Source organism: Kryptolebias marmoratus, linkage group LG20 (genome assembly GCF_001649575.2).
Source record: "Kryptolebias marmoratus isolate JLee-2015 linkage group LG20, ASM164957v2, whole genome shotgun sequence".
Lineage (NCBI taxonomy): Eukaryota > Metazoa > Chordata > Actinopteri > Cyprinodontiformes > Rivulidae > Kryptolebias > Kryptolebias marmoratus.
In genome coordinates, this window is record NC_051449.1 from 7,674,614 (window position 1) to 7,701,128 (window position 26,515).

General features: G+C 37.3%; 2 protein-coding genes across 4 annotated transcripts; both read right to left on the reverse strand.

Moving 5' to 3' along the window:
• Nucleotides 1–360: 360 nt before the first annotated feature.
• LOC108241656 lies at nt 361–10,720 on the reverse strand. Of its 2 annotated transcripts, XM_017425952.3 has the most exons (27): nt 10,588–10,720; nt 10,462–10,511; nt 9,882–9,988; nt 9,205–9,333; nt 8,648–8,815; nt 8,360–8,497; nt 7,743–7,894; nt 7,468–7,571; nt 7,184–7,373; nt 6,437–6,565; nt 5,894–6,037; nt 5,642–5,777; nt 5,033–5,183; nt 4,652–4,788; nt 4,383–4,494; nt 4,059–4,122; nt 3,750–3,953; nt 3,174–3,319; nt 2,899–3,017; nt 2,599–2,720; nt 2,421–2,518; nt 1,955–2,091; nt 1,695–1,819; nt 1,416–1,561; nt 1,201–1,303; nt 993–1,129; nt 361–910 (listed from the first exon to the last, which is right to left on the reverse strand). In XM_017425952.3, exons 5-27 carry the CDS (start codon nt 8,778–8,780, stop codon nt 796–798), a joined length of 3,042 nt encoding a protein of 1,013 aa, XP_017281441.1. In that variant the 5' UTR covers nt 8,781–8,815; nt 9,205–9,333; nt 9,882–9,988; nt 10,462–10,511; nt 10,588–10,720; the 3' UTR covers nt 361–795. The 2 variants fall into 2 exon arrangements, with proteins under 2 accessions (XP_017281441.1, XP_024863738.1); XM_025007970.2 differs by lacking the exons at nt 10,462–10,511; nt 10,588–10,720 and adding an exon at nt 10,283–10,301.
• A 482-nt stretch (nt 10,721–11,202) lies between these two features.
• On the reverse strand, nt 11,203–26,363 carry ccdc24 (coiled-coil domain containing 24). 2 transcript variants are annotated; one of them, XM_017425955.3, is made up of 9 exons: nt 26,230–26,363; nt 25,277–25,437; nt 21,605–21,792; nt 18,144–18,260; nt 17,951–18,055; nt 17,151–17,205; nt 13,224–13,281; nt 12,378–12,477; nt 11,203–12,212 (listed from the first exon to the last, which is right to left on the reverse strand). In XM_017425955.3, exons 2-9 carry the CDS (start codon nt 25,424–25,426, stop codon nt 11,288–11,290), a joined length of 1,698 nt encoding a protein of 565 aa, XP_017281444.1. In that variant the 5' UTR covers nt 25,427–25,437; nt 26,230–26,363; the 3' UTR covers nt 11,203–11,287. The 2 variants fall into 2 exon arrangements, with proteins under 2 accessions (XP_017281444.1, XP_024863739.1); XM_025007971.2 differs by having other exon boundaries at nt 12,084–12,212; nt 12,295–12,477.
• Between the last annotated feature and the right edge of the window lie 152 nt (nt 26,364–26,515).

The window sequence follows — 26,515 nt, forward strand, 5'->3', positions numbered from 1 at the left end:
ATTTATTAAAAAGTTTAGATCTGAACAATAGGTGTCTCTAACGTGGCGGTTATAATAAAATGATTAATTAAAAAAGAAATTAGTGTATGAAATACACTCAGCTTTAGAGGACAAAAACAAAACAAAAAAAAATTTACATTTAAAGTTGCTGATGGGATAGATTTTACAGACATTTCAGATGTCAAAACACTTATATGAAATAAGTTATTTTATTAAACGTATTTATTTTTTAAATTGCTGTATTCATGTTTGTTTTTAAAATAATTTGATCAATGACTGCGTTACATTGACCTCCAACAAGAATAACTTCTATATTTGTATATCCAATAAACATGAAAACAATTTTAAATACAACAAGTTCAGCCACAATCTTTTTGTTTCCTTCAGATTTTATTCTGAAATCACAAGAGTAACAATGTAAAGCTTATTAACCCAAATGACACTCAACAGTTAAACACTACTACTGGGCAAAAAAAAGTTGGCAAAAAAACAACAACAAAGAAAACTAACATTAAAATGGCCAACATAATTTTAATCACAACTTATAACAAGATTATCAACATCATGAGGAAATAAAGCACTTAAACACATCTCCAGATGTTACAACACAAGCATGAAGGCTTTTCTAACCAACGTGTTTGGGGGTAAATATGAAATTAAATCCACAGAGATACAAATAAAATCAAACTAGAAACAAATTGTTGTAAAACTTTTTTGTCTTTGCTACTTTTCAGTCATCTAATGCCATCTTAAATGAGACGTGGAAGCTGTAAACCAAGGTTTTTCTCCACAGATTCACTGAATTTGGTGGTATCGAAAGTCCGTTACCATTTTCTTCATGTTCCTGTCATCTGTTATGTCGCTCATTTCAAGTTCGTGTCCTGGACCGGCCATCGGATCGTATCGGTGTCTGAAAGACATAAAATTGTGATATTTATATACGACCTGTCTGTGTATTGTAAACAAACTGCTTCACAGCAGCTGCCACTCACTGTCTGAGGTGCTCTTCGATGGCCTTGCGCTCATACACTGTGCCATAAACTGTTCTCACAGGATCAACAAACATCGCCTTGGTCAGAGGACAGAGCAGATGGCCGGGGATAAACTGTTCCACGGGATCCATCAGGTTCTTAAAAAAGAAGAAAAATAAAAGACTATCCGAGACCGGGGTCACACCACCGACACTTTGTAAATATTCACCTTCTCCATGTCTTCCAGAGACCTCCCAGCATGTTGCCCGGTGTGTTTTTTAGCTTCTTGCTCGTAGGTTTCACGGCTTGTCAAGAATTCTTCAGCCAAAATGCTTCCAAAAAGAAGATCAACGTGACCAAATACTCCATCAGGTATTAATGCTCATTAACAAATCAACAACCCCCCCCCCAATCCTCAAACAGTCCCAGCATCTTTCCCCTCACCTGTCCAGTGGATCGTCAGGCTCAGGGATGATGAGCAGCCCATACACAGCATCAAAGATCTCTCTCATTGTGATGTGTGCGTTGTAGTTGCGGTCAAATATGTTGTGGCAGACGCGGCCCACACTGTTGACGTTGCAGTGATACACCTGTCTTCATGTTAAGAAATACTGACTACAAAAACAACACAAAATACTACCGCGTTTTGACGAAATTCTAAAATAAACTGAACACGGGGGTACGAAATGGAATAGATTTTCTGACTGCATCTCGGCAGGATACGTGTGTGACGAAACGAACGACTGGAGGCTTCACTGGGTAGGCGGGCCCAAAGTGACAGTACAGCTCAAAGACGCCTTTCTCGTAAGGCGTGTTCGGAGGGCCCTGCATGAGAATCCTCCAGAACGCTGAAAAGATCAGAAAACAAACCGAACGCTGCTGCTGTGAGAGGATGATTATATGGAATGTATTTGTTTTACTTAAACGAAGTGGTGATAAACTGTCAACGTGTAGAAAAAAACAAGAGAGACGGTGTTACTTACTGAAGTCCGACTCTGATGGAAAGACTTTAAAGAAGGGATGTGGGTCACAATGAAGACTCTTGAGCTCCTCCAGTATACGCTTCTCCTTCTCCATGAATCGTCCATCTTTGGACTCGCAGATCTTCTTTTTCAGGGCACTAATAAGACAAACATTGCAAATGTAATGCAAGCAATAAAACCTTTTTTTTTAACATACGAATGCTTATAAAAATAATCATTAAAATACTAAGTAAAATATTTAAGCTGTTAACTTTCCTCTCATTAGGAGGAAATTCATAGTCTTGCTAACTTTAAAGAAAAATGTTTTTCACTATCAGATTAGAAAGAAAACCATTAAAACGACAACAGCCATCAATACAGAATAAATGAACAACAAATGTGAAGTGAAAAAAACCCTCCAACTAATTAACTGTTAGACTACAACATCATGTTTATTATTGTGTAGAAATATATTCTGGTCACTAACCTCTCTGTCAGGGTCACTCTGCTGTTTATCTGACTTGGTAAGGTTGTCTCTGGAAATTCATCGTATCCATGAGTTGCAAAGATGCCCGTTAATGTGGACTATGAAATAAAAACATGAAGGTATTACGATCCATTCACAAGTTTAAAAATGAACCTATGCAGCGGGTGTTATAACAAACCTCTGAGATGGAAGATTCATCAAGTTTTGTCTTGAGTTTTCTCTCCTCCAGAGACAGAACCGTCTCGATTTCAAACAGCTTCAGACCCTCTTTGGTCGACTGTGGTTTGAAACAGCAGCCACCTTTAAGGAGTGAGGGTAAGAAAACAAAAAACTACTTTCTGATTTTATGAAAACAAACAAAAGCTAAATGAAAACGAGCATGAAGTGGGGAGAAACTGTAGATGGAACAATTACTCTGCATCATTTAGCTGCACTTCAAATAAATAATCAAAACATCCAAATAAAAACACAAGTTTACCTGTTGCATTGCTGATTCCGTGCAGCATGCTGTTGTCTACATTTCCGAGAAGAATCGAATCAACAATGATGTTTGATTGGAGCAGTTTGGCTGTAACAGCGACTGGTTCCATTGAGGATCTAAAGAAAAAAACATTTTTTTTACCTTCAACCACACCACCTTTTAGAGTTAGCGCTAAACTGTTCCAAACTACAGATTATTTTCAACCAGAGACTTTTAAAAGGGTCACCCAATGAGTGTGTCAGTTAAAAATTAGTTTACAAACAAACATTTACCCGGAGTCATTTCCATCAGTGAGACAAATGATGCGAAGTCTGCAGTCTGGGAATCTTGTCTCGACCTGATGGAGCTCACGCACGCCTCGTCTGAGTGCGTCGTACAGAAGAGTACATCCACTCGCCTCAATCTCACGCATATGCTCCTAAAAATATAACAGTATACCATTAGAACTTTAAACGCAATATTTGAACTACCTATAGATGTTAAATGACTGGACACAAAGAGAAAAACTTTGTTCGTTCTCTAGTTTTTATATTAGAGGCTTTGTTTTCACTCATTTCCCAGTTTATTTGTGGCACTGTGTGCATGTTTTCTTAAAAGAAGCATAAAAAAACTGAACAAGTGGAATACAAAAGGAACTAATATGCGCAACAATGTATGAATATTCCTCAAGCTTCAACCCTAATCAGAGGCTGTACAAAGAAACACCTGCAGAGTTACAAAAGCATACCCAGGATAAAATTATAATACTTCTTAAAACCTTAAATAAAATTACACAGTGCTCTCAAAGTTCAGGAAACAAGTCAGCCGTAACAGACTGTGTAGAGTTGATTAAAACATACAGCGTGTACCTTGAACTTTTCCAGATTTTCTGTAAACGTATGGAGGGTTTTCACCATTGAATCAAACTTCACAAGGCCAATGACATGATGGAAATCATAAGCCATGCTCCTGGTGGCAAAGTTATCAAAGAGCTCTTTCACAACATCGATCTTCTTTATGTCTGCATTTTCAAAGCACTCTTCTTCCATGGATGAACTGGTATCGATCAGCACCTGATGGAAAAAAAGTCAAGAGAAATGATTCAGTGTATGTTTGGGCTACTGATGTTAGGTTTCTAAATAAAAGCTAAAACAAAAACAACATTCTCTAAGTGTTACCAGGATTGCCTCTTCAGGCGTCCTGGTTGTAACAAAAGTTTGGTCATCTCTGTGGTCACCAGTCCTACAAGGTTTGTAACAAAAAACAAGCCATTAAAACACATCAGCTGAAGCTTATTCGGTAAGTTCAACAGATATTTTTTGCGACAAACTAATATTTTTGCCTAACTTTTCTAGATCATTTTGGCTGTGGTCTACTTACAATTAATGTCTACAAAAATAATATTAATCAAAAACACTCATCCCAGATCCTCAAATTTTAAATCGCTCTCAGTTTTTTGAAAATAAATTTCATTTTGTCTCTTTTTTGATACAGATACTCACTTGGCTGCCAAAACATTCACATCTATCGTTTCCACTTCTCCAGTCAGACAATTGCGCACCCTGATCGTGTCTATAGATCCTTTGTCCTTATACAGATAAATGCCGAGGTTGTCTGATGATTTGAAGCAAAAACAAACACAGCAGCTCTTTACAGACACAACAGTATATCACAAGCGTCAAAGTTCATATGTAAAGAAAACTTGAGTATTGTTTCATTAAATGTGAGCTGTGATGGAGGTGCACGTTCAAACTCTAATCTGATGGATTACCTTCACTCAGCATAACGAGGCAACTGTGGGAACTTCCCAGATCCTTCAGCAGTAAAGGTGACGTCACGTTGAGAAAAGGGAAAGACTTGAGTTCATCCATCATATTCCCAAAAGTCCACTGAATGTTGACCTGGAAGCTGTAATTTAACATCAGAAAGTAGTCAAAATTTATTGTTTTATTAAGTTTCTATTCTAGTCATCCTTCTCCCATCCTCTGTGCTTATTAATAATGAGCGCGTCTCTTTATAAAATAAAATCTGTGTTTAGAGCCTGCGCCTCGACTGCATGGCATTCATGATGGGGACTTGCTGCAATGGTTGCCTACAGGTTTTACTACCACTGTGTAAACCTCTGTTAAAAGAAGGAAATGATGATACATACTTCTGACCTGACACCTTGTCGTGGTGAATCCAGAGGGGGTACATCTTGATGTACCGGGGTACGCTGAGCAGGATTTTCTCAACATCAGCGGCTCTCTGTAACGAACTCTCGCGCAACGGGTCTTCAGTGCAATTTGGAATTTTCACTCCATCTTATAATAAAAAAGAATGAAACGTTAAAAGGGGACTTTTATGCAATAAAAACACGAAACATCAAATACAGTCTTGTAAGAGATCCTGAGGTCTAATTGTTACTTGAAGCACATATACATATATACATATATATATATATACACACATATATATATACATACATACATACATATACACACATACATATACACATATATATATACACACACACACATATATATATATATATACATATATATATATATATATATATATATATATATATATATATATATACATACATACATACATACATACATACATACATACATACATACACACACACGTAATGACAAAAACAAAAACAATAACAGGTCAAACAACAATTTCAAATACTACAGAAATTTATAATCAGGAAGACTCGTAGGACTTCTAAACATTTAAACTTCTAAACTGTTTCAAAGGGTTCTGGTTTTACTTTTGATTTTCTGGAGGACATCTGCTCTTTCAAAGACCGTTGGTAATCCGGGTACTCTGACCGGTTCACAGAAATGGTTACAGGCTTCAGACACGAGACTGATTGGAGCGTACACTTCATGCTCAGATGTCTGCTCCTGTCAAAAGACAAACATTTAATACATTATAACATCACCTAAAACTAATGAGACACCTATAAAAGAACCAAACCCCATCTCCAAAAGGCATGACATTAAACCTTAAATATCATTACTTTTATTTTGTTGAGTAGATGTGCCCAGCAGTGCAGCGAGTTCTCAAACACATCTACGTCTTCGATGAATTTGTCCCCTTGCTGTGATCCTTGCCGAGGCAGAAGCTCTCTGAAGAGCATGTACAGGCCATCAATTACAGCAATCTGCAAGAGATCAATCAGCTCATGTTAGAAAATAGCCACTGATAAAGAAAAAAACATCATGAATAAGTAAAAAATATTTAAAATAAGCCATGTTTAAAACCCTTATCGTTTTTTTTTTTAAAGGAGGGAAATTTGGGTTTCCAATAACTTTAACTTTCATTTTATGAAGGAGACACACCAAAGACAGAATACTGATCAAAACATAGATAAGTTCAACAAGATGTTTAATGCCGTGGGAAAATATTTCACTAAACTAGTGCTCAGAAGAACTTGTGTCAGTGAAAAGGAATGTGGAAAACCTTCTTCCAAAGTGACATACAAACTGTACAAATAGTTGAGCGGCACTTAAAGAGTACATCTGTACAATACCGAGGAATAGACCCACTTAATGCCGTTTACCTTCTGGTTCCTGCTCATCGTTTCATTCCTGCAGAGCAACTGGTGCAAACTTTGGGCGAGGGGGTTACACCCAGTCACTTCTCGGATGTAGGCAATCAGTTGATTTAGGGTAGCATTTTGTTCTTGCTTCTGGAAAATAAATATAAGCTGCTGAATCTGAAACTTTTTACTTTGCAGTAACTTTGATTTAATGCTTTCATAGTGAGGAAAAAAAAGGGGGGTGGGCCTTGTCGTGGCAGCAATTTCCAGGCACTGTTAGATGAAATCACTCCAACAGGTTTATTTATGTATGGTGCACGACACACAGAGAGCCTTAAGACAATTAACATCAGAGTCTCAGCTCCAAACAGGAAGCTCCAAATCAAAGCTCTTCCCTGCCCCCCCCCAAAAAAGAAAAATCAACACAGGAGCTTATATTAAAGATATTGAAATACTGGACTTGAAGGAGGAGCTAGAGAAAAGAAAGTTTGTCTGGTTCTCATGAGGAGAAAATTCAACATTATTCCTGTAAAATGTTCATTCTGTGAGAACCAATGGGACTTGGAATAGAAGTCATAACATAGTCATGACTTATCAAGAATAGGTGTTACCCTAAAATAAACTCCGCCATTACAGCGTTAGGAGACCCAGGTGGTTCATGTAAGACAATTACAGTGAATTTACACCATTAGGATTTGCAGATCACGTCACCTTTAACATAAGGGATACTGTTAAAGTAAAAAAACAAAAAACAAAACTACAGCTCACAACTGCACGAAGTGAAGATAAGAGCACGCTAATTCCTTTCAGGGTTTGCGTCACTGAAGGCACAACATCGTTAATGTAGAACGTCTCCTCGTGGGAAATCTCCTCCGAAAAAGAGGACAAGGAGAAAGTAACCGTCGCGCCTTCAGAAACTCCATACTTCTGCAGTGTTTCATCAGTGGAGCGTTTATTTCTGCAAACAACAAAAACCACAAGTGTTTACATAAGAAAGCAAACTATGTCAAATGTGAAAGTCACGTGCAACACAATCCAGTGCTTTGAGTTACTTGTGATGGAGGACGTGTGCTGGGACTCCACTTTCATTTGACAGCTTGTGTTTCAGAGTTTCCATCGTGTCGCTTTCCAGGTCTACCAGAACCTCAAAGTATCCCTTAATCAGTTCAAAGGGACACGTTCAAACACATAATGACAAATAATACTTCACATAACATTTTAACATAGAGTGCTGCTTTTTCAGGAGCAGCAGAACAATACATTTCATTCGGTCTACATGGATTTGGATCAGATTAGTTAAATCATAAGCACACTGGTGAAGACATACCTTCAGCATGACGTGGCATCGAATGACTTGTGTTCCACTTCTTTCACCAGACGCTTCCTTTGGTACTTGAGGCGCCTGATACAGGTTTTCCTTTGGCGTAAATATGGCATAGACCACGTCACCATTTCCGATGTGTCTCTCTTTCAGAGACCCTAAAACACAAGCCATTCAACGTTTAAAGGCTTGACTTGATTTGGCATCAACTGTTATTTTTTTTTTTTTAAACGATAAATCAAAATAAATTTAAAAAAAAAAAAGGTTTAATAGATTTTCTCAGGTTTGGAAATCTTGACAAATCCCAGCTGCATAAACTCTGCAAGGGAAAAAGTGAACTTCTCTTGCAGCTGGTACTGTAATTTTCTTATTTGTATTCACATTTTCTTCAAATTACATGCAGAATCCTTAAACAGGTTCCATGCACTTCTTTAAAATGATGAAAAGCTCTCTTCTGACATCAATCTTACCTCACTTGAAAACTTAAATTTGTTCTAATACTTTTCAAGCCACTGCTGCTTTTACTACAAAATCTGTTTCTAGTATGTGTACAATTCTAAACACAATAATCATTTAATGTAGCACCTGCCTCCCGCCCTTTAAAGGTGTTCAAATCTGCTCACATGTGTTGAAGAAGGGATCATCTGTTAGAGGCATCCCATCGAGCGAGTAGATGCAAACTCCTTTGGCGTTGCCAATATTTTCAAGGAAGCAGATCCGTAGCATCAGATCTTCAACTGTGTTTTGTGTTGGGTCCATATCTGTCACATTAAAATGTCAAAGATTTCTATGAGGTTTTAAAGCTTTTATCAAAGGTTAAAATACTTTTTTTCACTACTTCGGTGTGTTACAATTCTGAAAGGGTGACCTAAGTTAATTGTTTTATTTTTTTTTTCTTCTCCCTTTCTCACCTTTGATCAGTTTCCGTTCAGGACATTTAGGATACGTGTACCACAAAGAAAAGGACTGAGCTGATTTCTGCACAGGTGTTACAGTCTGAACTTGGCGCTCTGGAGCTCTAAGTCTCTGAACAAAGTTCTTCATTGCTGAAAAACGGTTCTTTTCCACGTGACTTAGACCTGAAAATAAAAGCTAAAGTAACTTAGAAACAATGCAAAAGTCTTTTTACACAGAAATATATATACACACACACATATTCTAACTATTTAAAGTCCAGTGTTACTATGCTTCAAATTACAATAACCATCATTATTAGGAAAACTAAATTTAAGAGAAAAAAAAAAGTTGCTACCACTTAATTTAAATGTACATTTGGGATTTTAAAGACTGGCAGAATTCGGTACAAAAGTAATAAGACAAGATTTAAGTCTATATGAAAACCCACTCTTACATAATAAGCATTTATGTCTTTGCATTAACATTTGCTTGAGGTCAACAAAGTAGCATTGTTGAAGCACTTGCTTTGCTTAATTATCTGTAAACAAAAAGCCATATTTAACACTCTCACCTATGTTGTGCAAATCTTCATCCGTCACTCCATCCAGGAAATCTCTTCATCTTTCACACCCATCTGCAGAAACTGGTTGTAGTACGACTCCAGTCTGAACTGCTCCAGCAAATTAAATATCGCTCCCATCTAACACAAAACAGGTTTTATTTATTAGTTTCAATCACAACATCTTGATTAGTTATTTTTTGAACTTATTTTAAAAATCAATAATAATATATAGATTTGTATTTTTATTTATTTAAAATACTTCAAATATTCAATTTTAAAAACAGGTTTAGCTGCATTTGTTCTTTCGTTGTAAGAGGAAAGCTAATGTGACGTCACGGTTAAGGGGGAAGTAGGAGGGACTTTAAGCCCCACGTCACTAACTCGGATTTCAAATATACAACAAAACCTCAAAATAATAATCGTATTTTAAAAATATTCCATGAAATGTATTAGTGGGTGGAAGGCATCCCTTCAAGGAATCATGCAACCTTTTCGTAAAAATCTTAAGCTTTTGCTTTGAACGCATCTAGCTAACGTTAGCTAATGTTTAGCTCACGCTCGTTAGCTAAATTTTTAAGTAAAGACAAAACGCTAGCATTCACTTTTATACACCGCGCAAAGCAATGCAGAAACAATAAATGATAAACCGAGAAGCACATAATAAAAACATTTTCTTCTCTACTTACTTTGCTGCTCTGCTCCAACGTTGATTTGCAACAAATGATTCGTTAAATGGTGGGAGGTCGACGGAACAGCCAGGTGCAGAGTTGGTACGGTCCACTTTAGGGGTGTTCTGAAATAATAACGCAGAATTGTTTCATGCTCAGGATTCGACCAAATGTATTGCAAAATGTGCAGTTATAAGTACGGTGAAATATAGAAATGTTTCAACCCTCTGACTGATTTTGTGTAAGTCTCGTAACTCGGTATGGTTCTGACATGCCCCCCCCTCCGTAATTAGAACCATGTTGTGCTGAACCGAACAAAAAACGCTATTAAAAAACATTTTAAACTTCATAGTCACTTTGTCTTCCCCTAACACACTCTCAAATACAATAAAAAGATTCCAAATAAATCTAATACAGACCAATAAAGTATTTCAGGACATTCCTAAAACACCAGACGATCTGAAAACTCCTGAAGCTGTTTGACTATAAAAGTTTTGGGAGTTTTAGTAACGTCAACACCCCATCCAAATCATATAACAGCACATTATGGTCATCTAATCTGTTAATTTACTGAAACACTTAAAAATAAAAAACATACCTTGACGTGTAAGGAAAAGCGCCACAAACACTTCCACCATCTGTTGTCAGCTGGAAATGAAAATGAAACCTATGATTAAAATGAAACGACACGTAAAAGGAAGTGAAACCAAAAACTTCAGCTGACCAGATAAAAGTGTCCTAAACAGGTAAGAGAAGTTTATTTAATTTGTTCGGTAATAATGAACTTTGGAGGACAAGTGATCATTTAGGTGTCTGTCGGCAGAAACAAATCCAGCTGAGTCTAATAATCCCACATGGAGACGCTGACATGATTCCATTTGTCAGGATAGTTTGCTTGTGTTTGCAGTTTTCAAAAATGTGCAAACAATTCACAGTAAACCTCATTGAAATTCCAACAGTATTTAGGAGCCGCGGACAGAGTAATGTACTGTAGCGTTCAATATTCTAAGTAAGAAATTAAAAAGAACATTTTTTAGCTTGTAGGATGTTGTCATAAAAGCAATGCTGCCAAAAGCACTTATCTATTTCAACCACACATATAATTTAGCCCCAGAAAAACAAAGAATCTGCACTGCTCTTTCTGAATATAAAAACACAGAAGAAAAATACCAGCCTCAGTTAACCCTTTCTGTCAGTTTATTTTCACTCGTGTTAAAACAAAACATAGCAAACACAAGTTTTCCAGTGATCTGTATAAGATCTGCAGCAGAAGGTCACCAAGCATCCATATATATTAGTGGCTCTGTCATGTCTTATAATTTAAAGTCAAACAAAAATATTGTTTTATGACAAACATTTATTTTTCAGGGTAACACACCAACCAATCTCTGATTTAATCAGAGCTGTTTTGTTAGTGGCTGACATCAAGTTTGCATTCTTGCAGGACGAACTGGCTGATGAAATATTTTGGGAATCTGGGACTTTGTCTGTGTGTGCTGGTCACTTCTTGGCTGTTTCGTTTGCGTCCCTTTTGTGTTTTCAGGTGAAACAACATATTTCCCATTAGTTTCTGCGGACAGAGGCTGAGTGCTTGTGTCACGTCTCTGTGCTCCAGAGCTTTTCGGAGGATGTGAGGCGTTATCGGTCCAGCTGCAGCTACCCGGGCCTTGCTGTTTGTTGGTGTCCATTCGGAGGTGTCCAGTTCTGTTTCTTTGAACTAAACTCTCATGCTTCTTTCTGCCAGGTGGTGAAGGAGTCTCAGATACGACTGAGCTCCTCGAACTACCCATCCTTTCAGAATTATCCGACTGCACTACTTTTGACTCAGAGCTGTTTCCACTGCTGCTCGCCTGCTGCCCATCTTGCGCCTTTGATTTCCCTTCTGTTGACCCAGAATAGCCGGTGTCATCGCCGCTGTAGCTGCCTGCATCAGAGCTGTTTTTTCTCTGCCTACGTGGTGACAAATCTGTGCCTGGTAAGTGAACACAGCTCTGTGATGACAGATGGTTTTCAGGGGAAGGTGGGCTCCTCTCAGAGTTTATGTGAACATTCGGACAGGCTCTGTGGCGGACACCAAAATGATCTTGCTCTGTAGAAAAACTGCTTTTACCGATTTTCAAATTGGCCTGTTCTGACGTGACCATCCTGTTGCAGGGGGGAGGTTTGCTTGATTTATTAGAGGCTGATGTGAATCTGTGAAGACCATGAGTCTTGAACAGAGAGGTCTTAGTAGGAGGATGTGGACTTGGTGGCCTAGGTTTAAGATGGGACGGAGAAGTCAAATCTGGTTTTAAGATTGATGCAGGAGTCAAGGCAGGTGGAGAGTCAGACATTTTTCCTGCTGACGTTCTGAGGAAACAAAATCAGAAGAGGAAATTCATCAGGTTACACATTATACTGCTGTAACATTTAATACTGTCATCATGCTTACATTTATAAAACCTGGATCATATAAAAACAACACAGTGGTATGGCAGGTTAGTTAAACGAAGATTAATAACTGCACACAGTAACCTAAAATTGTTTTTCTTCACAGGAGGGGGCGACGAGACTTCAGGTGATGAAGGTAGGAGCTTTAAGTCCGTTTGTACAGCTGCTCTAAGTTCTCTCAGCTCTGCACAAACACAAATAAAAGAGGTTTAAGGTGATAATAGAATCATCTTTATTGTCATCATAAAGCTAGTATTCAACATAGGATGATTCTAATAGAAAAGATGGTAAAAATAAAAACAAAAAAGCATAAAGACTGATAAACATACAAAAACAGCAAAAAAGGCTTGTAAATATATGTTTTTGTTCTTGAGTGTTTTCTTTAAACAGCAGAGTTTGATCCTAAAATTTAGCAAGCAGCAACATTTGTGAGCCCATGCAGTAGTTTATAAAACAGGACTTGTTTTTTAATGCAGTGAAGTACTGTAGATGTTGAAATCTCCAAACTATGAATTTAAAAACAAACAAATACTAATACAGAGTGGCATTTAGTCTTAAAATAATCTCTGATGGACCCCTCCCTGTTTTGTCCTCACTGGGCTTTTCTGGGAGGCTCTTTTCATCCCAAGTTAACTCCTGAAATCTTAAAACAAGCTATAAAGTAGCTCAATCACATTTCTATAGACATTTAATAAAATAGTATTTAAAACAAGCTTTAATTAATCAGAATTCAGTTGCTATGTTTTCACCAGTGCCCTTTTTTTCTTGTGAAACTGTAATCTTATTGAGCTCAAAGCAGTAATTGTATTTTTTTTCATGTGTGTTATTTATTTGAGCCACAGATTAAATATTAATGAACATTTTTGTTACATATCATGTTACTCAATGTCACGCCACCAGATGGCAGCAAATACCAAACAATTCTCTTACCTGTAAGTGACGGTTCTGTCATGTAAGGTTCATATTGATGCGTTTGTTTAATATTTCCCTGCAAGAAACACAAAACACAAGAAAAACTGCAGGAGTTTATGTTAATTGCACAGTTTTAGTTTACATCCCATCACCTGGTGACTAAAATACTGGTTCAAAAAATAGGACACACTGGGAAAACAAGAGGGAAATGCATTAAATGTGTTTAAGAAAAGCTGCTGGAAACTGCAAGGGAAATGAGAAAAAAAGGATAAAAATAACACAGGCAGAGAGGGGAAAGGAATGCGAGTGTGTGAGCCAGTGTGTGTGTGAGAGCAGCCACTAAACGATTGCGCAGCAGTGTTCCATCATAATTTGGCCTCCAACATCCACATCCACAGCAAATGAAAACCATAGCACTGTGTGTGTGTTTGTGTGCCAAAAGCATGAAAAACCAAAGAGCTGATTTTAAAGTGTGTGTTTGTTATGAGTGACTGGTCGACTCCTCTGCTCATTTTACACCAGCATGAATCCTAATGAGTCTTTATAGGAACCACAGACTGCAGTCCATTACTCACACAAACACAAACACACACACGTACGGACAAACACAGTGACTCAAACGTACCCACATGTCTGGACAGTGACAGTTAAAGCACATATCTCGGTCTTTTCTCCCTGAAGGATTCAAACCCAAACCTCCCTGGTTTGTCTTTCAGAGATGTTAATGAAGTATTTGTCGTGTTTCTTTCAGTGAGGAAACTAAAATCTTAAACATGTCTGCCTCACTCGTGCTCTTAAAATAGACTTTATGGCCCATGTAGAAAATAAATGCAAACCCATGGCAAAGACGTACTAAAAGAGGGGAGGGAGAAGCTTTACATGTTGATGGTTTTTGTTTAAATAAGAGCCTAAATTCGTCACTGCACAGCACACATACACATCGTCTGAATCAGAAACAATTTCAGCTGAAACATGTTGCCAAATTTTCATTATCTTAGCAATGATTCTGATGGTTCTACCTGCAGAACCTTTCAGCATCCTGATATAAACCTCAGTAAGCTGGTTTCCTTAACTGTTTGGACAATCTGTTCTTGTTCAAGCCGAGCGGAACAGTTTAGATGTTTTATTCTGCAGCATCAGCATTTCGGACATATTTTGACCACCTTTAATGCAGCGTGACCTTTATAAAGTCAGTTCTCACAAAAGAATGTTGGAAATGTGTCCTCATACAGAAGCTACCAACGGTCTGTGTTCTGCTGCTAAAGCCTGTATTTGTCAGTGGGGATAACAGCGGTCTGTAGTGTTCAAGCTGCTAGTGTGGTGGAGGGGTTGTGCTGCTCCTGCTGCTGATTTCAGATACACAGACTCAAATGCAGCGGCAAATGTGACAACCACTTGCTGCTTAATAGCACCCCTAGCAGTCTGATTTATTGGCTGGATCACAATCAGGTAATCTGTATTTAGTTTAGAGCAACAGAAATGAGTCAAAGTCAGACAATGCCTGTCAACACAAACGAGGAACTCTCGTCCTACAGCAGGAGTGTCAGAGGTGACCACAGAGTCTCGGTCAAGTGGTCTAGGTGGAGCTAGTTTGTATGTAAAGGGCTGACTTTACCAAATATTTTGAACAAGCTAACTTGTAATAAACTGTGGGGAAGCCAACATGAGGTAAAAGACAAAAGACATGGCATAAGAATAAAATAAAATACAAATACAACATGTTTTTTATTAATCACTGTAGACAGCAGACATCTTTTTTCTGCTTCAGCAGGATATTCAGGATAAATGAAAATCATTTAAAAACAAAAATTTACTTTGTATTACTGATGTTTAATAGTTGTTTTTTTAAAATGGCCAAAGCTACTTTCCGAGCCTCCCACTTACTAAATAAATAGATTTTTATGTTTTTAATTAGAACTAATTCTAGATTGGTAGCAAGATGTGGCACTAAAAAGCCAGTCAGGTAAGACTTTATTAATCATTAAATGCCTAATGCAGATGGATTTAGTGATAAAAATGACCTAAATTCAAAGCAAATATGAACAATTCTCAGTTATCCCAAGTGTAATTTGATAAAGAGCAGGTAAATTTACAACAGTGTGTCTAAATGAAGTTGGATACTGTGCTGAATATAAAAAGAGATTATGTTTTTCAGTTTTAACATCTGATATGCTGTTTTTGCATTGTTTTCAGTAAATAGATGGGTTTAAATGACTTGCAGATTGATGTCAGTTTTATTGGAAACAATGTTCAGTGTGTCTGTGAAATCCCTGCAGAATGTTCCGTTTATATTCTGGTTAAAACCAAAACTGCAGAACATTCATGAACCAGATGTTAACAATCATGACCTAAAACTGAGATTTGGAAACTTGAAACGATTTCCTGTTGAGCTTGTCACTTTGTAAATTCTTCCATTTAAGATCTGAATCTAAAATCCTTTTGTCTTCAAACCACATTTAGGAGCTGAGAGTCTGAAGCATCAAGCTGATGAAATAAACTATTAAAGTAGTTTGCTACTAATTAGCTCCCTAATTATGTCCCACTGTAGTGCAGATACGTCAAATGTAATTCTTAGGTGTGGCTGAGTAAAAATGATTGGACTGGGATCTTGATATGAGCAATCATATTCATAGACAATAAAAACTGAGAGATGTATGTTACTATAAAAACTAAAATAATTGAACAGACGATCCGGAGGGCAGGCTACAGTGTCCTTCCTTTTAACAGCTGCTGAGTTATTCGAGTTAATGAGGCAGTTATTGTATATCCTGCACAGCTCTGGCAGCATCCAGAACTACAGCCACTAAAGGTGCAGAGTGACTTTATGCCTTACTTTAACACATCGCTTGTTTAGGGAAATAATTAAAAAGAAATATGTTGTAACTGTTTAAACACAGAACCTTACGCAGATAAATCTTTATAGTGAACGTCTCAGGAGGCAACAAGTAGCTTCACACCTCCAGGTTTTAACGGCTGGAACAACACAGCTTTGGGGAAAGAAACTTAAATTAAATCCCCTCCTCACGCTGCTGCACACAGTTTCAGTTTGTTTACAGCGAACGCCTGATGAGGTTTCCAGACACCGCCTGCGTCGCTTTGTTTATCTTTCCAAAAGGACCTTCATGTCAGAAATTAAATAATAAAAACTAACTAACTCTTTTTTTTTTTTTTTTTCAAATGTTCTTGTTCCCCCCCCCCCAAAAAAAAAAAATGTCTGGAAACGTAAAAATTCCAGACAGTAACAAACAAAGAGCACAGAGAGATCATCTCAACATCTGGTCCACAGAGAAGTCCTGCATCTGGCCTAATCTCGTTTCTCTCATGCAAGACAGTGGAGCCCAACGGCAAACATTCACGCAGGTGTGTTGCGCCATGTGTGATCCACATTTTGTGTGTGGGCATAAATGGATCTGTATTCCATTTGAATGACTGAATATAACAGATACTTGGGCGGTATTTCAACATCAAGAGAGTCGCATTCCTACATGAGTGAGGGGGGAAAAATGCTTTGTCCGGGTAGAACTTGTGTTGCACTTTCAGGTGGTCAGTACAATAATTAACATTTGCAGAATATAGGTTTTATAGTTAATGTGACTGCTCTTTAATTGTGTTATTTCCAAGCTTAAAGCTGCACAAACAGCAGAATGAAACTATAACTCAATGTGTTTGTTGAGACTTAAAAAAAACATTTTACATGTAGAGGAGAGGGGAAAATCCTACTTTACATGCTGCATATTAAAATGTAAATACACTATCCAGGAAATATTTCTTTATAGTGTTATTCAATGTGTTGTATCTATGAATAAAATGTGTTCTTGTCTGCAGCTTTCAGCCCTTTGTGTTTGCTCAGGTTTTGCTCAATTGCTTCATGAAATTGCACTAGAATGTGCTTCACTACTTCACCGTAGAACATATGTTTAGTAGGTTGTTGTTTGTTATTCTTACCTTGATAATCTTTGTCATTATGGACAGTGATTCACTTTCTGACAAGAGGACAGACCTAAAAAAAATAGACAGACGGATGAATAGATGTTACAACACAGCAACATACCGAGCACAGTTACACTGAAGTACACCAGATCAACTGCTTGGAGTTTATTTGTTGCAGTTTTTCAAAGTAAAATAATGCCTGATGTTCTTATTTTCTCCTTGTATAAGGCCACCCTGTCTCCTTCACTGGTTACACAATCATAGCAGACACTATTCACTTTCTTTGAAGGGAGAAGGAATCCTCTGCCGGCTCGGTCCAGTCTGGGATTCATTTTCTGACAATGGGGCCTTTTGTTCTGGTCTAGTCAGGAAGTGGGAGAGAGAAGGAGAGACAGAGAAGGAGCGCGAGAGGGAAGGAGGTGCTTTTCAAAGGTGGCTCCAGTGACCGCGTTGCCCTGTGGGCCTCAACGTGAGGAATGGAGCGAGGAAAGCAGAAATGAAGTATACGAGGGGCAGAAGCCACAGACAAAGAATGAGAAAACGTTAAAGAAGAAAACTGAGTGAAGGGGGAGAAGTCACAGAAACTTATGACACTGGACAAACATTAAGATAGATTTTACTTTCATAACTATACCAGTGTAGCGTCTCCTGCTGTGCCAACCTAAGGTTTGGGACAAACTAAGATAGCTTTGATTTCACTGCAGGCAGCTTATACGTTTCTAGAATAGAGGTGAAGAAACAAACAAATAAACTGAAAGTGAACCTAACCAGACCTTCACAAGCCAAGAAAAGAGCCAAAGCTTTTTGCAGCTTACCTGAGTCGAGCAACGACTTTGTGTATCTCCTTAACATTTAGCTTGTCTCTAATTGATTCAATCTCATCTTCAGCACTGGACTGGACTGAACAACAAGAGTTCGGCCTGGTGGAGGAAAAAAAAAAAGATCTGACTATAATTTCTGTATTATGAAGCGGTATATTATTACTGTACAATACTAAGTGTTACTCACCTTCTTGTATTATCAGTATTTTCAGCATTGACAGAGCTGTTGTGACATATCTCCTGGTGACCAAGGGCGTAGTGCACAGTCTCAGGTTTGTACCCAAACAAGAGCTCCTCATCATCTCTGTTACAACAACAGCAGAAACAGCAATATTATCTGTAGCGCTGGAACCGTATGCACTGCCTGAGACAACCTGATGGTGTGAACATTTCTAAATGTAAACATTAAAGCATCGTCCGAGAAAAAACGTTTGATATCATTTTTACAGATGTTAAACAATTCAAATGTTTCTGATTTCACCACCACCATCCAGTGTATATTCATTATGTCTTACAAGAATCTGCAAAAACACTTTTAAAAATGTTGCAGAATTATGTTTTTATATTTTTCAGCTCCAAAAAGGCAACACTGCCAGGTGTTATTAGAGCAACATTAAATGTGAAAGTGAATTTCAGATTGACAAAGAAACAAAAGGTATATTTCCAAATGATGGGCAGCTGTAGTTTGAATGGCAGCCTTCCTAATTTTATAGCTTTTACAGTTGGAGAAATACATCTTTTCATGCTGCTCAGACAATTACATGGAGCTTTGTTTGCCAGTGTGTGTGTGTGCTTGATACAGAGCCTGTAGCATCAGGACCACACAAGAGGAGGCTAGTAAAATAAATAATTTGACATTTACAAGATGCACATCCATCCACCTCATATAACTGATTCAAATTGCACGGGGAACTTTGGACCCAACTGTATCAGCATCTCTAATATAAACTGGTTGGGCTACGTCTTAAAAAAAAGGTCTTTGGCAAAGATGTGTGACAAATCAACTTAAATATAACAAACATGCACAAGTAATCATTTCAAGTGAATATTGTGAAAGCCTTGCAAAGCTTTGGCAATATTTTCTTGCTTCTCATGCCAACAAAGTATATTAAATTAAGCTAAAATGACAAACAGAGGGCTTTGGAGTGGCATTGTTAAATAGAAGTGTTATTAGTTAGAAGTGTGTTTGGTTTACTCCTGAAAGCTATCCAGCTGATATGCACTTGGGACACAGCCTAATTAAACGATCAAAGGCCTGAAACACACACACACACTCAGTGCCCTGCATCAAGGTCAACAATTTATCCTGAAGGCAGCTTCAGAGAGGAAATGTGATTTGTGCTGGTAGTGTCTGTGTGGCACCAGTGCTTATTCTGGCACCTTTCCCACACAACCACTAAAAATAAGGTACATTTCTCTGTCTGAAAGGGACTTTAAATAAAATGTTTACTTGCAAGTCAGAGCACTTTACAGGAATGAATTCCAATGTAAAACCAAACAAGGCTTCAGTTTGGATCTTACCTCCCTTCATTAAGACACTGCACTCTTATAGGTATCAGACATGGTGTTTGTTACATGCTGGATTGTTGAATTAAACATGAGGTCTCTCCAAAATTATTTACATTTTATATATTTTTTTATGAATGAACTGGATTTTGTAGAAGTCTGTTCCATGGGAAAACTTAAATAAGAGTAAAAACAACAACTTTATTGGTGGAGCAAGTGATGTAGAGAATTTTGAGTCATCCAAGCATGTTTAAGAGATCATAGTGTTGGAAACATCCCTGTAACTAAGTGATTAAATTCATTAAAATGTATAAATGTTTGTAGTTGCCAAGACTTTAAATTGCCTATAACTTTAATTTTAGTACAATCATAATTTATACTATTAAGATAACAAGCTGACTTTAAATACGTGCTATTCATCAGCGTGTTAATGTAAAAGCAATAATTTTGGCATCATAAACGTTGACTCGATATTTAGCAGAACACCTCTCTGAGCCTCTGTGTAGCATTTCACAAAGTTCCTGACTTGGATTATTGTTTCTGTTGGATGTCAGTGGGCTGGATCCCACGGGGCATCAACTTAGACTTTATAAACTCTGGATACAACCACCATAAGACCCTCCACTGGTTTGTCACCTGATGATTTGAACCTTCATTTTGCTGTTTCCAGCTTAACTTTTTTAAAAACTTGATGTCCATATTTGGAGAAGGTACCCAAAGCTGTGTGTGTAAACTGATTGAAAGTGCAGATGTACATATGCTCGGTTCATATTACATTTTGTGTTAGCTGTGCCAAAACATCTCATCCAAGGGCGGGTTTTTGGTTGCATTTTTCTGAATGATTTCAAGTTTTTGTGCTGCATGGTGTTGGCCTCAAATTGACCTGGTGAACCATCACAGGCCGATGTCAAACTAATGTCACACACACCTTGGATACAAGCAAACACTGAAGCCATGAACTGGCTTTAACGCTGCTCCTCACTGGCTTTGACTTTTTACACCCGATGACTTTTACTACATATTACTACATTTCATATACAAGTTATGGCATTAGAAAAACACATGTTAGAGCAGCGGCTCATTGCGGCGGATGGTGTATGCTGGCATAGGAAACATAAATTAACACTGTCACAACTCTGAGGCAGCAGGGAGAGCTAAACAGCAGAAGCGGGGACAATAAAGAAAATTACAATAATAAAGCAGACAGCAAAATCGAAAACCAACAGAGACAAATCCCTCTCATGTTCGTCCTTTCTTAAAAAGAGCCCAGCACCACCAGAGAAACGTGTCACAGGGTGACATTCCTGGCAGCAGAAAACTGGTTGCTGGGATAGTTAAACATATGCAGCCTCTCACACACTCCAGTACATCTTTATGTTACAACTGTGGGCAGTGCCACTAAGCTGTATTATGCCTGGGTTTTTAATTACATGAAATATATTCTCCAAAGTACTTTCATGTATTTCAATAAACAACTCATACACACTCATCCCTGACCCAAGTTATGCTCAGTGTAGCAGAAAAAATGATTATAAAAACAGGAATTGGTAAGTTTTATTACCACTTCTTAAAGAGTTTATAAATGACATATTTATAAATTTAAAAAGACCAAGGCTAGTATGACTCATTGTTGTTCCTTTGTGAGCTCTTAACTAATAAATAACTGGATATAAATCTATTTTTTTAATTAGCATTTAAATTAGTGTTTCTTGTCATTTGAATAAAAATGCGTGTCCTCCTCTTATAATTGTGCAATTGTGGTGCAATTTCTAAACCAGATTGGAACATCCCATCTCTGAAAACCTTGGTTCCACTGCTTTCCCAACCCATCTGTTACTGTCGCGGGAGCACAATGTAGTATTTTATGGCGCTCTTTGTTTGGGGAGAAATGACGCAGATAGCAAGGGACCAAAGTCTGAACTTATTGTTTTATCTCGTGAAAAAAAAAAAAAAAGACAAAGAAAAGTGTTGTGCTTAAATCGGGCTAATAGAATACTGGAAATAATAGAAAATAAGTTTAGTGAATTTTGACGAAGGACTGTTTTTAGCATTAAAGTGCTTAAAAATGAAAATCAGATTTAAACACTGTATTTTTTATGAATGTACAGTGCACTATAGGCGACTTGTATAAATGAGACCTACCTTCCACTCCTGCCGGCTTTCTCTTTGAGCGTCTGTAGTAACATCTTGACCTCAGCTCTCACCAGCTCTTTCACAACAGGGGGGTCAGGTAGTGGGGAGCCTCGGGGACCTGCGAATGGAGTCTCTGCTCTGATGTTATGATTTCCATGTTGCTGTCTCCCCTGCCACATCTTGTGCCACATCACTGCCTGCAGAAGTAACCACAGCAAGGTCACTAAGCCATAGTACATATATTTTTATATTTTGTAATATTTTGCTACTGATGATCTCAGTATCACAGTGACTCTGCTGGCAACCTTCTGTTCTGAGGAATGCCAAGAACGGCAGTGAATGTTTAAAGTCTAAAAGAATGGAGACAGTATGAAAAAGCAGTAACATTGTAACTACAAATACACACAAACACAGTAGGCTTAGTTCAGTACAGAGGTTCATTTTAAATGACAATGTTCCTGAGTGGTTTTTAAGGATTTAATGACAAGGAAATGTTTGAAATCACTGAACTAGACAAGACTAAACTAACCTGTCTTCTTAGAATATAGATTAAATGCTAAGTGGTTAGATTAAAAATTGATTTACATTTACTTGATTTCTTAACACAAAAAAACAAACAAACAAATGCAGTACATTCCTTTTGTGCAATTTAGAATGTGACAAATCTAGTTTTAATATCTAAAAACCCAAACATATTTGTTTCATAAAATATTTAAACCGTGACATAGGTGAATATGAGCTGCCACTTTTAACAAAACTGTGACTGCTTTGTGTTTCAGTATACTCTACAGGATTTTTTCCTTTGCGAAGACTATTTTCTGTGAACAACTTACACTGTTTTATTGAAACACGAGGCAGAGATCGTACCGGGGAATATAACCTGCATGAATCTGAAAAGCACTAATAAAAGCTTTTATTCTATCCTGGGCACAGAACTACGCAAATATCCTTTAACAATGACAATAAATGAAAGATTCTAGGTACTTTGTGGTGGTTTTCAGTGTAAAGTGCCCTGACATATGTTCTGATTGGGGGCTGTAAAAATAAAACTGAATTGCACTGAACTGAGCACGGCTGTGTGCTGTGAGCTTTTCAGTCTCTGTGCTGTGTGTGAGTGTCGGAGTCTCAGTGGAGCCTGGATACCATTAGCACCTCCACACCTGCTCCTTGCCAGTTATTTCTACATGTTGCCGTCAAAGACTTCACTTCAAAGGAATACATTGGAGGATTATAAACATGTCATTTCTGGGCTTGTGCGTGCACATTCAATCACACACTAATATAAGCTCTGTATTGCCCTCGTAAGCCTTTTAAATTCGCACCTACTTCCTCTGTCTGTCTTTGGATGATGAGGTGTTCATGTTGCAGGATTCGTGGCTCACTAGTTAACATGTTGTCCCTGGATTTGTCTCCATCTTTCTGCTGTGAGGCTGCTGGTCTCATTATGAAATTATTTTGGGGGCCTTTCTGAAACACGTCATTGAAAAATAGTACCATGAAGTATTATGATAAATGATTTCAATTAAATTTACAAAATGATCTAAATGGAAGAGTCCCTTTCAAGAAGAAATAGGGGTCAGCTCTGATACTGGCACGGTAAGAAGACATGAAAAGAGTCTAAAGTTTCTTCAGATCCAACCACCTTAAACAATGAGGACTTTGATAAAGGGAGGAAAGGCTTCGTTCAGGAATGAAGAAGTTGCCTTCAGATGTACTATCACTTTTCCCTTTCAAAGGCACTGAATTCATTACATAGCTGCAAAAAACCCCCAGCATGGATAATATAAAAAAAAAGACGAGGGGAGGAAAAAAGAAGTGATTTGTTCCAGAGTGAGAGCAATAACAGAAGGGAAACCTGCATGAACTTTCAAAACTTGATTGAGGTGCTTTGTGCTTTGCTACTTTTTACCCTGAAAGTTTCTCAAGGCGTTCAGCCTAAATCTTTCTTTTTGTCTGAAAGCTTCACTGTCAGCCAGCACATATCCTGAGACATAGGGGGGAAAAATATCGGCGCCATCTTGATAGCAACATTGCTTACTGAGCACACAGACTCTAGTTGACGTTACACTGAATGGTGCAAGTTTGAGCACATTTTAACCAAAAAATAGTTCTCAGTAGCATACTGTACAGTTATTACGTGTGATTTTTACAGGTAAGCAGCCTCAGAACTCGCATGTGAGCATCTACAGCACGTGGTCTGGTTTGAGAACCGAAGAAAACAATGTCCAGGTGTTCTTCTGCACACACTGACTGGTGTTTTGTTGCACTGCAGCAAGGGGAAGAGATATACTAATAGTGAGGCTTCACTGCTGAACAGAGAGGACAGAAAACTGGCCCAAGTTAAAAAAGGAGAAAGGTAAAATACAGAAATTGGGTAGTAAAATAGGGAGGTGTTTGGAATGAAACATGTGGACTGGATATACAGTTAATGAATAAAGTTTTCTATATACTAAAAATATTGCTAAAATAAATTCTTGTTTTTGTTATAATTAAAACAGCAGACTTGATATTAACTGTAAATTAATGGTTTCTATTATGTAATAAATCTTAGGTAAACTGTTCATACAATTTAGTGGGCAGCATATATTCATTTTAGTTTAAAGCTTCAAAAATTAAATGTGTTTCAATAAGCCCCTGTTCATTTTTTCACACTTTATTAAATAGACAAAACAATAATTTGCAAGTCTTTAGTAAAAATAAATAGTTTTGAGTTGATACGGCTGTTACTCTTTTTATATCTGAAATCTGCAGATAAAAAAACTCCCGCATTCTTTCTGTTAACAAAAAAAAAGTTTTTAAATGCTTTTGAAATGCAATCCACTTAGGAGCTTTCAAGTAGACATAGACATAAACAACTAGTAGACATAAACAACTTCTTTAAAATTTCTATCTCTCTGACTTTTAAGTTTAGATTAAGATTCTAAACAATGATCTTCTTTGTTTAGAGCATGCTATATGAAATAATTCACAAGATTTTAAACAAATAATAATTCTGAATTGTTTTTTCTTTATAATTTTATTCATGGGTTTGAACCAGTTCTTTGAAATACCTTACTTTGACCTCTCTCCTGGTAATTTTCTTTTCCAATCAAGATTTTCAACTCAGCCTTGACCTGAGTTGGCCTAGAGTGATTTGTGCTCGTTTACACTTCAAGTCAGGGTTTTTTATATAGATATAAATATATATATACCCAACAAGTCTGTCGTGTATGAAGAGTTGTTGCAGCAGATGGTGCTTTCAAAGCAAGCTGAATTTAAGGCTTAGAGTTTAATTAACTCTGAATAAATATTCTGACTCTCATTTAGACCACTTTGCAACTCAGTGCCACGTTTTACTTTTTATTATAGTCTGAGAACAGTAGGAACTTAATGAAATGTAATTATGCATTCAAAATTAGTTTGAACACTGTTTGAAACCGGAGTCCTTAAAATATATAACTATAGCTGAGCAAATTTATATTCGCCCTGCCAGAAAGGAAACTCTTGTAGATGTGGCCGTATTCTGGTGGAAATTTTCTATAAATAGACTCAGTGTCTGAATTCTTTAGAGGGATAAAACCTAAGAGCACAAATAACGTAATTAGGTTTTTCTCTGAATGTGAAGAGGGTTGCTCCAGCTTAAAAGCTAGATAATATCATTACTATGATACGAGACATGAAAGAGCAGCATCTCAGTCTTACCTCAGTGTGCACCTCTGTGTACATGTCTACCACAGAGTGTCCCAGCTCGGCACGGATCTTCAGCAGCTCTGACTCAGAGACATGTTCAGCAATCAGGCTCCACAGGGACTGCCCGGGACACCAGAGCTGGCTTTCTCCAGGAGAATTCATAAGAAGGCAATCTAGACACACACATAAAAAGTAACTGGATATGATATAATGCACCTGGGAAATGTTTTGCACCAAATGTCATTATTTTATTACTGACATACTTTAGCTATCTTTGGATATTTTCATACTCCAAAATTACCACTCCATTATATTTTAGACTTTAGTGGGCATATACATGTTAGTCCAAATATACAAAAAAAAGTTATTCTATAAAACATCATATAAAGCCATTAAAAAGCCAAGTTGATCATTCAAATAACTGAATAGTCCACTAGTCATTTTACAGTCAGAATGATGTTATTATTTCAAGAAGTTGTTAACATATTTTAGTATTACAGGAAAGAGGATTTAGTTAGATATTTTGGGTCGCAACTCCCAATTAAGTAAAACATTCGATTATTTAGTTTTCAAAACAAGCCTATCCTTTACAATGCGATGCATAGTATTTTCTGCATTAATTTTAACTGTTGGCTAACAGATTTTAGGCTATATTTATTTAAATATTTATTTATTTAAAAACCAAACCAAACTCGACTTTAAGGTTGTAGAAACAGACCTAAAAAACAAAGCTCACAATGAAAAAGATGAAGCTAGCGAGCAGTTAGACGGGACTAGCTAGCTGTCAGATGACTACGTCTCCTGGAAAGTAAAGTTCAAGCAGTGAAACATTTGACTAAAAAGCAAGCTAACATTAATTTTAAACAGTGGTGCTAAAACGGACAAACAGGTGTGAATTATCGAAGTTTACAGAAAAGTTATTTAGTTCTTTTTGTTGTTGTTGTTAGACGAAATCAAACACTCACCTTAATCAGCTGCCCGTGTGTAGTGGAGATGGTTTCCAGGGTAAACGTTCCAGTTGCTAAGGAGAGTTATCGCGAGATTTGCGTTAAAACTGTACTGAATTCAAATCAACTTTATTTATAAAACACTTCTAAAACAACCAAAGTGCAGTACAGTGAAGCGATTAGAATGAAGTTTTTTATTTTGCTAAAGGTTTTCTATTTTGCTTTTGTTTTGACACTATTGTGTTTTATTCTTTTCTTTTATTATAGTAGGCCTAAAAGAAAAAAAGATTAAAATAACTTGATA